Source organism: Carassius auratus, chromosome 31, assembly GCF_003368295.1.
Source record: "Carassius auratus strain Wakin chromosome 31, ASM336829v1, whole genome shotgun sequence".
NCBI lineage: Eukaryota > Metazoa > Chordata > Actinopteri > Cypriniformes > Cyprinidae > Carassius > Carassius auratus.
Window position 1 is genome coordinate 10,113,156 of NC_039273.1, and position 12,368 is coordinate 10,125,523.

The 12,368-nt window shown below is 38.3% G+C and overlaps 2 protein-coding genes across 6 annotated transcripts; one reads left to right on the forward strand and one right to left on the reverse strand.

Annotated features, from left to right (window-relative positions):
• Positions 1 to 438: 438 nt before the first annotated feature.
• Positions 439 to 6,575, forward strand: nasp (nuclear autoantigenic sperm protein (histone-binding)). Of its 4 annotated transcripts, XM_026213521.1 has the most exons (16): positions 447 to 603; positions 1,238 to 1,276; positions 1,364 to 1,477; positions 1,600 to 1,680; positions 1,771 to 1,880; positions 2,094 to 2,278; positions 2,318 to 2,555; positions 2,750 to 2,802; positions 2,887 to 2,963; positions 3,030 to 3,103; positions 3,238 to 3,426; positions 3,560 to 3,732; positions 3,966 to 4,034; positions 5,065 to 5,139; positions 5,517 to 5,645; positions 6,379 to 6,575. In XM_026213521.1, the coding sequence occupies exons 1-16, from the start codon at positions 566 to 568 to the stop codon at positions 6,412 to 6,414; spliced, it is 1,680 nt and encodes a 559-aa protein (XP_026069306.1). In that variant the 5' UTR covers positions 447 to 565; the 3' UTR covers positions 6,415 to 6,575. The 4 variants fall into 4 exon arrangements, with proteins under 4 accessions (XP_026069308.1, XP_026069306.1, XP_026069305.1 ...); XM_026213520.1 differs by having other exon boundaries at positions 2,094 to 2,555; XM_026213523.1 differs by lacking the exons at positions 2,094 to 2,278; positions 2,318 to 2,555 and having other exon boundaries at positions 439 to 603.
• A 318-nt stretch (positions 6,576 to 6,893) lies between these two features.
• On the reverse strand, positions 6,894 to 12,250 carry ccdc17 (coiled-coil domain containing 17). Of its 2 annotated transcripts, none has more exons than XM_026213525.1 (14): positions 11,703 to 12,250; positions 11,365 to 11,442; positions 11,234 to 11,287; positions 11,027 to 11,141; positions 10,194 to 10,335; positions 10,003 to 10,110; positions 9,599 to 9,732; positions 8,966 to 9,088; positions 8,586 to 8,746; positions 7,962 to 8,047; positions 7,619 to 7,828; positions 7,321 to 7,543; positions 7,103 to 7,213; positions 6,894 to 7,040 (listed from the first exon to the last, which is right to left on the reverse strand). In XM_026213525.1, exons 1-14 carry the CDS (start codon positions 11,913 to 11,915, stop codon positions 6,999 to 7,001), a joined length of 1,800 nt encoding a protein of 599 aa, XP_026069310.1. In that variant the 5' UTR covers positions 11,916 to 12,250; the 3' UTR covers positions 6,894 to 6,998. The 2 variants fall into 2 exon arrangements, with proteins under 2 accessions (XP_026069310.1, XP_026069309.1); XM_026213524.1 differs by having other exon boundaries at positions 11,365 to 11,448.
• Between the last annotated feature and the right edge of the window lie 118 nt (positions 12,251 to 12,368).

A 12,368-nucleotide genomic window follows, 5' to 3' on the forward strand; every position in this document is an offset into this window, starting at 1 on the left:
CAAAGCATATAAAGACCCTTAAGTTTATTTTGACATTATTTGTATGTCAATTAGCCAGATTCTAATTATATTACATTATATATTTCAACAATTTCCACTGCCGTCCCACTTGGTAAAGACATCTGATAAGGAAAGCTGTTATATTAATATAACTTAATATATAAAATAATAATAATTATTAGTTTTATTATAGAATATGGGAAAATGCCTGGAACGTTTTTTTTTTTCGAAATCTAATTTAATATAAATCATATTTTTAAAAAGTTATTTTTTTTTGAGTCTCACATAATCTAATGAAAAAATATATACTTCCCATTCCTCTTGTTCAGTTAGACATATGTCTTGTAGTTCATAAGGCTTTGAACAGCAGCGTAATATAGTTACTTGCCCTTTAAATTTTTTCTCCCGCGTTTTTGTGACAGGGTCGTAGTTCAGCGGAAGTGCGGCTTGTATCCGTATTTAAAGGCGCCAACAAAGACTAATTCAGGAGCAGCTTCACAAACCTGCCATTTGCACGCACATCACCCAACAGTACATTACAGCTTTGTTTATTTGACGCGTTAAGATGCCAGAGGAAACAGCAGCTGCTTCAACTGCTGGAAGGTAAAATACAATTTTTAGGTTAAGTGCGCTACTGAGCCTGGGAAGTAATCAGATAAGTTAAAGGAAGTCCGAGTGAGAGGTTTTTGGCTGGTTTCGTTTGATAACAAAGCTGCAGCAGCTCTGTTCTCCGTGAAGAAAAAATGCTCGCTTTTCTCCTGCGCCCGGACATCGTCGCACGCGACGGGGTGGCATCGCCGTTTATTCCCGCTGATGTGTTGTGTTTGGCTGCTTTCATTTGGCGGGAGATAGTTTAAAATGAACTGCTAGTTTCTTTCTAACGTTATATCCTAAATGAGGAAAGTCCCGCTCTGTCGACGCGCGGTCACGATGGCCCGTCAGCGCGCAAGGCGCTGCGTTGAAATGGCCGCGCGCGCAGAAATCTAGCGTTAAGTTTGAAAGGTGGCGGTAACAACAAACACACCACTCAAAATTGCCCACTTTGCGTGTCATATTGACATTAAAATGTGACATTAGATTTTAGTCATGTCCGCGTGTAAATGTTGCTTACACACTCGTAGAACTTCTGAAGCGAACTTTTTTTTCTGAAAACTTCCTAGCATTGGACGTATTCTTCAGACGAAGCAAGTTTTATTAATATTGTATAACTATTTTTATAACTGTTTTATCTTTGCAGCATGGAGGAGAAACCTTGCTCGTCAAGCGCTGCAGACAGGTGAGTTGGTATCCATACTTCGTTTACTCGGTGCAATAAAATGAGTATAGAATTTCATTTCACTCACATGTTCGTTACATTTTTCAGCTCCGTCGATGTTTCTGAGGAAGCAAAGAAGCTGGTTGGCACAGGAAACCGGCACTTGGTGATGGGTGATGTTGTGTCTGCAGTGAGTGTGTTTCAGGAGGCTTGTGCCATGCTGTGAGTAGTCAAGGAATATTACAATGCATTCGTTTTATCTAAAGATGTGGTGTCTGCCATTCAGTACACTATTTAACACTGAGTTTTAAATGCATAATGTGTTACCCATTTCCCCCCTTAAGAGCTGAAAAGTATGGAGACACTGCTGATGAATGTGGTGAAGCCTTTTTCTTGTGTGGGAAAGCCCTTCTGGAGCTTGCTAGGTATATGGATTAGTTGGGTTTGAATTTTATAAACTTTTATAAAAGGAAAAGATTTTCAGTTTTTCTAACTTTTGTTTTTTATATTTCTAGGATGGAGAATACTGTGCTTGGAAATGCTTTAGAGGGAGTCCCTGAAGAATCCTCTGAAGAAGGCGAGATACAGAATGACTCTAAAATTGAAAGTGCAGACAACTTGGATGGTTTGTATTAAGTTTTAGTTTGCCAGTTAAATTTTTTTCATACATACTCAAGGCTTGACATCTGCAAAAATTGTTTCCAAAGAACCACCATATTGACAGTTGTCTGTGCTCTGCACAAAAAACAGTGCCTTTTATTTATTTTATAATTGATTCCGATTAAGAGGGGCTCTGGCTGTAACCTAGAAATATCCATCCATTTGTGCTATGATGCAGAGAAAACCAGAGATGAGCTTCGAGCACAGGTTTATGATGCTATGTCAGAGGACAAAACTCAGTCAGAGATAGAAAAAGAGGTGGGAAAAGGTGAGCAGAAGAATGAAGAAGTTGAGGGGAAGGTTGAAGAGCCAAAGGAAGGGGATGCAGCATCACCGAAAACTGAGAAACCAGCTGAGCATGAGGCAAAACCTGCTCCAGATGTGAAAACCACTGAGCATGAGGCAAAACCTGCTCCAGATGTGAAAACCGCTGAGCATGAGGCAAAACCTGCTCCAGATGAGGATAAACCTGCTGAAAATGAGGAACCTGCCAAAGAAGTTGAGAAGTTAAAAAGTGTGGATGAAAGCGCTTCTAAAAAGGAAGATGTCACAGTGTCAAATGGACTAACTGAAAAAGATGAAAAGTTTGAGGAGAAAAATGGAAATGAAGAAAATGAAGAGCCCATGGAAGAGGATGGAGGTAGTGAAGTGTGGTGTCTGGGGAGCACAATTTCAGTATTAAATACTTTTGCTGAATTTCACCTGGTGAATGTTCTAAACTCCGTTGGATCCACAGAGTATTTGTTATTTTAAGCTGCAGTGTCACTGAGGGGTGTCCAAAGTGATGGGTTTTCACATTTCAGTGTCCGTGAGTTAACCTTTTTAATGTTTTAGATGACGATGAGGATGAAGATGATGAGGATGCAGAGGGTGAAACAAAGGATAAGGTTTGTAATCCAAGTGTTTTTTTTTTGTTTGTTTTTTTAACCCTCTCCCATTTATTTATTGGTTTATTGTCTTTGTGGTTTTAGGACAGTGATGAGGATGAAGTTGGAAACCTACAGTTAGCCTGGGAGATGCTTGAAGTTGCAAAAGTCATTTATAAAAGGTATGCCCATATCTTTTTATTTTTTAAATTTAACTTTTGAAAAAACCTCTCTTATTCGGTTTGTAGAAAAGAGAGCAAAGAAGATCAGCTAATGGCGGCACAGATTTACCTGAAACTTGGAGAAGTTGGAGCTGAATCAGGTGTGTATGTGGTGGGAGTATATTAAAATGGGGGAAAAAAGGACCTTTTTTGGTTTCACAAGTTGCTGTATAATGGAAGTTATCCGTTAGTCATTCTTCAGTCTTAATTAGTTTCTCCGTTTTGTTTTATGCAGGTAACTACAGCCAGGCTCTGGAGGACTTCAATGAGTGTTTAACCTTGCAGCTGAAACACCTTCCCTCTCATAGTCGTCTTCTGGCTGAGACTCATTACCAGCTGGGCACAACTTACAGCTACACAACCCAGTACAGCCAAGCCATTGAGCACTTCTCCAACTCTGTCAAAGTCATTGAGAGCCGTCTTGGTAAGTACATTTTTACTGTAGTCTTTTGTCAGTCCTCATGCATTTATTAACTGAGGAATTGCTTGTTGATAACACTAGTTGCCATGAGCAAGAACGGTGCACTCAACTTATTTCCACATCACTCTTATTGCAGCTATGCTTCAGGAGCTAATAGAAAAGGCTGAAGATGCAGAGGCAGCAAAGGAAGAGAAGATTGAGCTTGAGGAGTTGAAACTGTTACTGCCAGAAATTGCTGAGAAGATCGAAGATGCAAAGGAGAGCCAGAGGACGGCAGCTGCAGCGTCTGAGGCCATCCATCAGACTCTTGTGAGTTGCATTGGTGCAATATTGCAAATGCATATCCATTGTTCAGTGCTTTGCAGTGGCTGATGATATTATTAGCTTGTATTATACATTTTATTGAATATGGTACCGTTATGTCATGCATCCCTAGCATTGCTCTTAGTACACACAAAGTGGAGAAATTGGGCGCATGTCATCAAGGATGCAGCAAAAAATGGCTGAAGGGGCACTGAGATTTTTTGAAATTTTTGTTACAGGCCGGAGCATCCACCTCGTCTGCATTTCCAGCTGAAAATGGTGGCCCGTCTTCCTCTACTGCTAGTCAGGTGTGTTAATGCTTTGTTACCTTGATTTAGCATTAGGGATGGGTGATACTTTTTGTTACAATTTCATAAATGGACCATACTGTTTTGTGTATGGGTTTTATTTTTTTCCTCATGACATGGACCAGCTAAATATGTCAAGGGTGTTTGGCACCAAAGTTAAAAGTACTGAAAACACTTGAAAGTTGAGAAACCTTTTTTTTTGATCACAAATAAAGCTGAGTTCAGACTGCACTATTTTAGCCAAATTTTTGGCTCGCTAACAGGTTGAGAAATTGCAGACAAATGCCCGAAATCACCGGCAAATCTGTGCTCGTTCACGCGAGTGACAATCACGCAGTGTGAATGAGCAACGACGCGATCTGAGAGAATTGCCGAGTCGCGATGCCCACGAGATATTTGGCATACTAAATATCTGGACCTGTCGGCGAAAAGTGTTCTGACTGAAAACTACATTGGCGATGACCGACAGCCAATGAGAGCACAATATACAGAGCAGCGGGGAGTTTGGGGAGGTGTTCTAGACCACAATCTCAGCAAGCATGGCTTCATTTCAGAAAAAGGCTTTCTTCTCTGTCTATTTGGACCCATGAAATGGAAGATAAGTTGGTATAAATTTAGCAAGAGCACCTGTGTCTGTTTTGACATTTCATCTCCGCTATCCCAGTCTCATGTGAAAACTCCGGTCTTGCACGTGATATCGTGTTGTTTCCTTGTCACATCTCGTGGGTGTTTGGTTGTGGAACGTAGTTTGCGTGCCAGACAGAGTTGTCTGCAATTCTTCTTCCTATTGTAAAGTCATGCAGTGCGAAACCTTCTGTCGCCGATCCATCGTGCAGTGTGAACACAGCAGTGACTGAATGCTGGCTAAGATAGTCATGCAGTGTGAAAAGAACGGTGATCTGACTACTTTAAAAATCGTGCTGTCTGAACTCTGCTTAAGTGACTGTCAGTATTGATACTGCTGTATCCCTTTCTAATCTTTTAGCCTATAATACATAGTGCCACCCTTTTTTTCTTTTCTTTTTTTCAGATTCCTGTAAGGCCAGCTGATGGTGCATCTTCCTCAAAGTCTGCCTCTGACATTTCTCACCTTGTTCGCAAAAAGGTGAGTATCCATCACTGAAGTGTAGTTTTAACCATTGCAGTAGACCTAGGGATGGGGGGGGGGGTATGTGGTTGGTCTAGCATGTTTTGAGGTTCTTAACTGGAGTGAATGAGGGTAGTCTGCCTCTAAAGGGGCAATTGCAGTGCTACCTTCTCTTAGTTGAGGTCAATTTTGCATGCTGGGTCATTAGCTGAGTTTGCCAACTAGATTAGTTTTGGTGTTGCTTGGTGCTTCTATGGTGTTTTGTGCTTCATTATTTTGGCTTGGCATGTTGTAGTTGTGGTGTTGAAGTGGCCATATGTGCTGTAGTAGCATGTAGAGACTAGGTGTTCAGTGCAAAAAAAATAAGTGTTCTGTCCTGCTTTATTCCTGCACAGAGGAAACCAGAAGAGGAGAGTCCAAAAAAGGACAGTGATGCTAAAAAGACTAAACAGGAGACCTCAGTTAATGGCAGCGACGACTCCGCCCACAACAGCAATGGAGTCCAGGAGAAAATGGAGCAGGAGGCGAGTTGATAGGCCTGTTGTTTCCTCTGAAGTCACAGGGCTTGACCATAAGGAGTGTTTGCTGGCCCAGTGTAAAAGATGCTTGGAATAGTTGACAATTGTCAGTACAGCAGCATCACAAGTCATTTTCACATCAAGTCTTGCCAATTTTAATATTCAAACGCAAGAAGCTGTGAACCAGCTCCACTTGAGCACTGTTTGACACCGTGTACACAGTGCAACTTGTTTGCTTTTGCATCTTGTGCAAATACACCCCCCAAAATATCAAAGCCTGTGTTGGCATGTTACATGAACGGTTGTGTTTTAACTGAATGTAAAAAATTCTTATCCAGTGTGTAGATTAAATATACTGCCACATAACAAGACAGCGGCCTTAATACCTGCTCTCATGCTAAAAGAAAATCCCTCTGCTCTTTTGCTAGGGTTTTTATTCATTTGGCAGAAGCTTTTATCCAAAGCGACTTAGTCGAGAAATACAACATTTTTGTGACCCTGAGATTGGAATTGTTACTTGCAGGATTCTAAAATATTGGCATCATAACATTGTTAGAATACAAGGAGAGGACTGGTTCAGCTGGATGCACTTTTACACATACTAGCAAAATCTTATTTTAGAGGAAGTTTGTTTCTTTTGGCTAAATATTGGTACGTTTTGTCATGCTTCAGTTTATTGTATAATTTATTATTTTTTTAAATCAGCGGTTTGTTTTAATACTTTCACTTTCTCTTGCAGCCAGCCAAGTCTTCCTCTGTGGAGACGTCAGCATAATGGGCCTCTTCTGATTGACCACTTATCTTCCAACCAGCAGCGCATGCCTGCCTCATACTCCATGAACAACTTTTTGTCTCTTTTGTTTTGTAAATAACCCGTTTGTCCAATTTTTGTATAATTGTAGTAAACTTTGAATAAAGGATATTTGCATATGTGAATGCGGCTCTTAAATTATTATTATTATTTTTTTTTAAACTAGTGTTCTGCTTCAAAAACGGCTAGATGTCCAATGGAATGATAGAAATTCATTGGACAGAAAGTTATGGAATCCCATGAGAAGATGATGAATATAATGGTTGAACTATAAGTAAAATGTTTATACTAGTATATTTGCTATTTAGTGTGAAAATGATAAAGCTGCCTTAAATCACTTTTCCTAGAGCAATATGAAGTCTCACACACACAAAACTTGTATCCATGTCGAGTAATTAACAACTTCTAATGTTTCATAGATGTGGAAAAAAATGTCTTTATGATTAATTAGATTTGGGTTGAATTACTCAATTTGTCCTAAACTGGTCTCTTTCCATGTGATCTGTTTTAGCATTGAAGGTAATGGATTGGATGAGGGTTGCAAAGTGTTAACATGGTTCTTGGTTCGCCAGGACTGTGTTTGAGGCCACCTAAACAAGAAAACCTTTTGTAAATTTTGCTTCTAAAAAAGCAAGTTAAATATTTTGCCTACCATGGAAATTGACTTGTATTGGTTTGTGTTGTTGGGGTCAATCTCTTCGAGGGTCTGTTTATCTCCATCACGAGCATTTGCTACTCGAAGACAAAGTTCCATGTTACCCAGCTTGTAAAGAAAGAAGCCATTTTTAGTCAGATTTAATAGTTTAAAGTACCGTGGGACATTTATACATGTTAATAAAACATCAGACTTTTATTATTTGTTGAACATACTTGTTGCACGGAATTGAGTTGACCTGGACTTAAGGATGCTTGAACTGGGGGAGCGCGGAAGGGAAGCCTCCAGTGACCACTGTTTACCTGGTTGTGCTGGTCAAAGAGATCAAGCTTAGTCCAGCCACAAGTCACCAAGCCCTCAGTTTCATGGTTGAACAAATCCAGACCTTCAGAAGTCTGGATCTCTATGACCAAAGAGAGATCTGAAGTTGGCTGTACTCTGAAATGAAACGCATATTAAATTATGTAAACATACCAGCTCTATCTATCCATATTTATGTCTGCACCAAACTACCTTGGCACAGGTTGTGTAACAGCTAGTAGAGCATAGTTTCCAGGACTCTTGTTGGACAGTAATGGTCCTGTAGGTTGGCACAGCACAGGTGGCATTGGGGTGGTCTGTCCCAACTTCTGCCCATTAAAATATAACCCTGCCAATAAACGCACTGTTCTCAAAGTAGCCTCAACACCCATCACCAGGTCATAGAAGATCACGAACCCAGCCCTGTACACACACATTCAGACAATAGCTGGATTTGAATCATATCATAATATATTTAGTATGACATGTACAAGCATCTATAGGGACTAAATTAGAAAAAGAAATCCGTAGAGGACGAAGTGAAAATGTGTCTTACACAGGATCATATGGAGCAGGACCAAAAGCTTCCAGTGGATCAGTTATATGGGATCCCATCAGTGAATGCTGTTTTGAACTCTGATCCTGCAATAATAACATTGGTAAATACAATAAATATGCACCATATTCTTCATTCACTATAATTCTCACAATCACTCTTTTGTGAGAATGCCATAGAATGAAGAAGGACATTAAATTGATTGAAATGTGACAGCAAAGACAATAATCCTAAAGATTTATATATATATATATATATAAAAAATGCTATTCTTTTGAACCTTTTATTCATAAATAAAATGGTTATTGGCTGATTATTTTTATTATTATTTTTAATTATTGGATCTTGGACATGTTGATACTGTATGTTATATGTTATATTATGTTCTCATGCCTAAATTCACTTGTAGCATTTAAAACATCTGATTGTAGTTATAGTTTTTTTAAATGGATTCATTTAATTAAAAATAATATTCAGTAGAATTGAATATCATCCATCTCTCCGTTACAGACAAAATGAAAATAGGCAGTATCAAAGAGAATTTTGTGCACTCTTAAACATTATCACATTAACCCAACAGATATTACATCAGTATAAATTAAGATGGCTGAAGCTTTGTCTCACCAGTGGCAGATCAAGATGTGTTAAGGCCATAGAAGATCCAGGAAACACAGACAGAGGAGCTCTCCTCTCTCGGTCCTTCTCTTTTTCTCTTCTTAAAAAGGCAATCTCAACTTGGAGGCTAGCCATTTGTTGGAAATGGTCTTTCTGGATATCAGTGAATCCTGATCCAGAAAAGATTAATTCAAATATTCAAATAATATATTGAAATATTCAAGTATTATTCAAATAATATCAAATGCTATGAGCATATAATTTTATAGCAGAGTTTAAGCATGCAAATTAGACATCACACAATTAACACATTTTCTATCAAATGTTAAACATCACTTTATCATTCATCATGTCATGCTCAAGATTTCAGATTTTAGAGGAACAGATACCATGCTCTCCTTTGTGCTTCTCCCTGGCCAGCTGGATTCTGAGGATTTCCTCCTCAAGCCTTTGGTTCTCCTGCTCCACAGCAAGAACATCAGGGTCCAACACTCTGTGAGGTAACCTCATCCCTGGCAGGACAGAAATGAGATATGACCCTGGATCCTAAAGAATAGTGTACAATGGGCCCCAAATATATTCAGACTCGTTGGTAGACATGGACTTCTTTGAACAAACATTCAAATGTTCATACATACATTCATAGGCTGCATTTATTTGACAAAGTTCAGTAAAAACTATTTAAGTAATATACTATTTAATATAACTTTTGTTTTTTCTATTTTATTGCATTTCAAAATGTAATTTATTCCTGTGATGACAAAGCTGAATTTTCAGTAGCCATTACCTCTACACTGCTCAGGAAATATTTCTTATTATAATCAATGTGCTGCTTTTTTCTTTTTTTGTTAACAGTGTAAATCTTTACTATCACTTTTGATCAACTGAATTGTTTTTCATTGAACAATAACTAAATAAATAAGTATATCAATCAATCAATGAATCAATTTTGCTAATCCAAAACTTTTAATTGGTATTTTATTTTTCCAAATATTATTTACAGTGATGATGGTACTACTCACTTCTTCCTTTTATCTTGCTTTCAGCTCTATGTTTTGTCTGCTCCAGTGTAAGAGCCTCCGTTTGAAGGTCATGCATATGGGCCAGAACCTCTGGGTCTGAACCACCGGACTGCATGTATGCCAGACGCAAAGCTCTGTTTCAAAAAAACAAATGCACCATAATCCTAGAGAGGTTTGGATGGTTGCTAAAGTGGCACTAAATGCTTGCAAGGGTGTACTGGCTGCACGTGGTTACAAGGTTGTGTTTAGGAGCTTTCTTGGCAGTTCTTAAAAGAGCCTACTCCTAAGACTTAAAAGCCTATTATTGTTCCTAGATTTGATATGCATACTTCCCTAAATCATGAAATTGCATGGTTTTTGTCACCTCTTTTATCATCCTGGCAACATAAGTTAAAAACACCAACCTTATCTGAGCAGAGAGAGGTCCAGCCACAGAAGAGATCAAGTCAAAAGTAATATGTTGCGTCTTCTTTTCCTCTGGTGGGTTGGAGGGGACTTCAAATGGTTTAGGCCTACAGCACCAGCAGAGTATAAACATGCATAAATGGATTTATAGCTTCTCTGCACATTTCCTTTTTCCTCCACTCTCCCTTACCCTTTCATTGAGTTGATGTGAGAGCTGAGCTGCTGCAGCACGTCCTCATTCCTCTGTTCCTGATTCCTCAGTTCTTGCAGCGCTTCCTCGAGATGAGCCGTCCTCTCCCGTCCTGCCAACTCGGCAAGCCGCTCTTCTATTTCTGGGATAAACACATCATTAAAAAAAAAAGTAGTGGAGAAGACTTTCACACTCTGCTCATTGTTCATTTCGACAAGTTTTGAGGTGTTTCAACCAATCACAACATGAGTTTGCAGTTGCTAAGTGAAACAGTGGGACAACATTTTGGGGTCCCATTTAAGACTTTAGAAAACAAACTCTTTAGCGTTCTGTGGTAGGAATGATGTTTAAAATATTTTTTTTTATAAACTCCAGCTAATTTCATATCAAGCATTTTATGTATGCTAAATGCCCTCATTTAAATACAAAATTCACACATTTTACAGCTTGATTGATAATATGAATAAGTGATCTTCAGATAACAAGAGGAATAAAGTTCTTAAGTGTTTTCATTTACTTTATCAAAACCACAAAATTTATGGCACATAGTTAGAAAAACAAAAAGTGTAAATTTTGATATTAAATTTACAAAGAATCAGCAAGTTACGTATTTAATTAAGAAGAAAAACTTATTCAAATTATAATTGTTTTATTAACTACTTTGAAAAATATTTTCTTTTTTTTTTTACGGTGTAGTTGAAAACTCAGTTTTTGTCCATATAAAACTAAATCAATTCTACAATGATTGTTACTAATTGTGTTTGTATGTACATACAAAAAACAATAGCTTTCTTTTCTCATTTTTATGACACAATTGATCTAGGAGAAGTTACCCTCTCTCTGCTTCTCCAGCTGACGGTTGCGAGCCCGGATCTCAGCCAGTCTCTGCTCATGAAGAGCCCTGTGCTCATCAGCTCTCTGCTGGACTGAAGCCTGCTCCTCAGACACCTGAGGAACACTTACCCAATGTCCAAAACACGTAACACCACATCATATTTACCACAGTATTTACATTATAGAGCTGAGCATATCAAACTGACCTCTGTCTGTCTCCTGGGCAGGTTTTGTTCAAATGAAATCCTGAGTTTTTGAAACTAAAACAGAAGATCATCAGATGGAGCATAAAGACCACTCTGAACCAGATGTATTAGCTTTGTATGTGGTCCTGTACCTCCTCAGTGAGTTTGTTTAGTGCAGTATTCTCTGACACATTGTCCTGTCCACTTTCTCTCTCATGATTCCTCTGTTCCTTCAGCTGGCCAATGGATCAAGAAACATACTAACAGTATTACTTTAATTACCATTCAAGAGTTTTAGGTAGGTATATATATATATATATATATATTTTTTTTTTTTTTACCCTTTTTTTATTATTATCTTGAAATAGTTCATCAATATTTGATCAACAAACTATTAATTGCTCGGTTTATTCAAATTAGTATACACAGTATATTTGAATGTACAAATCAACTGCAGGTTTTTGGAATAATTTAGTATTCAACTACTTACAATAATTAAATCAGGTGTTCTTGTCCTTGTAGGATGCACCGTCTTCACAGCTGCTCGTTCTTTTTGAGTGAATCCCCTTTGACCTCTCCATAGAGGTACTGGATCTTTTAGGTCTGTGCCAATGCAGAATTTGGCCTTGTGTTTATCCAAGAGTCCTTTAGAATGGAATGCCATCTTACAGTTATGACAAATTAAGTCCCCCAAACCTTCCATTTCTCCAGCAAATTATTAAAGTTAGCAACTTTTGCCCTATTCAAATTCTAAACTGGACCCAGATAGATATACTTTTTGTTAGAATGTCTGCCTTAGCTTGTATGTAGTGGATTTGTTGACGGACGTTTTGTTTGTTGGTTACAATCACCTTGGAAAAAGGGAGTGGTAAAGAATGGATGGGGCTAGAGCAAGACGAATCCTATCCTTCTGTGTTATGCTTATTATTTTTATCTTTTGCATGCATATTTTGAACATTACTAACTACAGTCCTAAAACATAAAGAATGATCCCCTAAGTGTTTCAAGCAGAAAACCAAAGGCTGGACATGTTTGGCAAACTGATGCAAAATATTTATTACAATTTTTTTTTTCTCCGACCTTTTCATTATGATGCAGTAGTTTATGTCTGCTTGGTTTCATACAGATAAACCCATACATGACACCTTTTATCTTC

What these genes read in the sequence shown, in the direction of transcription:
- nasp (XM_026213520.1), top strand. Translation starts at nt 566, where the DNA reads ATGCCAGAGGAAACAGCAGCTGCTTCAACTGCTGGAAG. An exon ending in AGTCATTGAGAGCCGTCTTG is followed by an intron (nt 3,427 to 3,559) that starts GTAAGTACATTT and finishes CTCTTATTGCAG; the next exon opens with CTATGCTTCAGGAGCTAATA. An exon ending in CTCACCTTGTTCGCAAAAAG is followed by an intron (nt 5,140 to 5,516) that starts GTGAGTATCCAT and finishes ATTCCTGCACAG; the next exon opens with AGGAAACCAGAAGAGGAGAG.
- ccdc17 (XM_026213524.1), bottom strand. Translation starts at nt 11,915, where the DNA reads ATGGAAGGTTTGGGGGACTTAATTTGTCATAACTGTAAGATGGCATTC. An exon ending in CCTCTCTCTGCTCAGATAAG is followed by an intron (nt 9,733 to 10,002) that starts GTTGGTGTTTTT and finishes TTTTTGAAACAG; the next exon opens with AGCTTTGCGTCTGGCATACA. An exon ending in CCTGCTCCATATGATCCTGT is followed by an intron (nt 7,829 to 7,961) that starts GTAAGACACATT and finishes GTGTGTGTACAG; the next exon opens with GGCTGGGTTCGTGATCTTCT.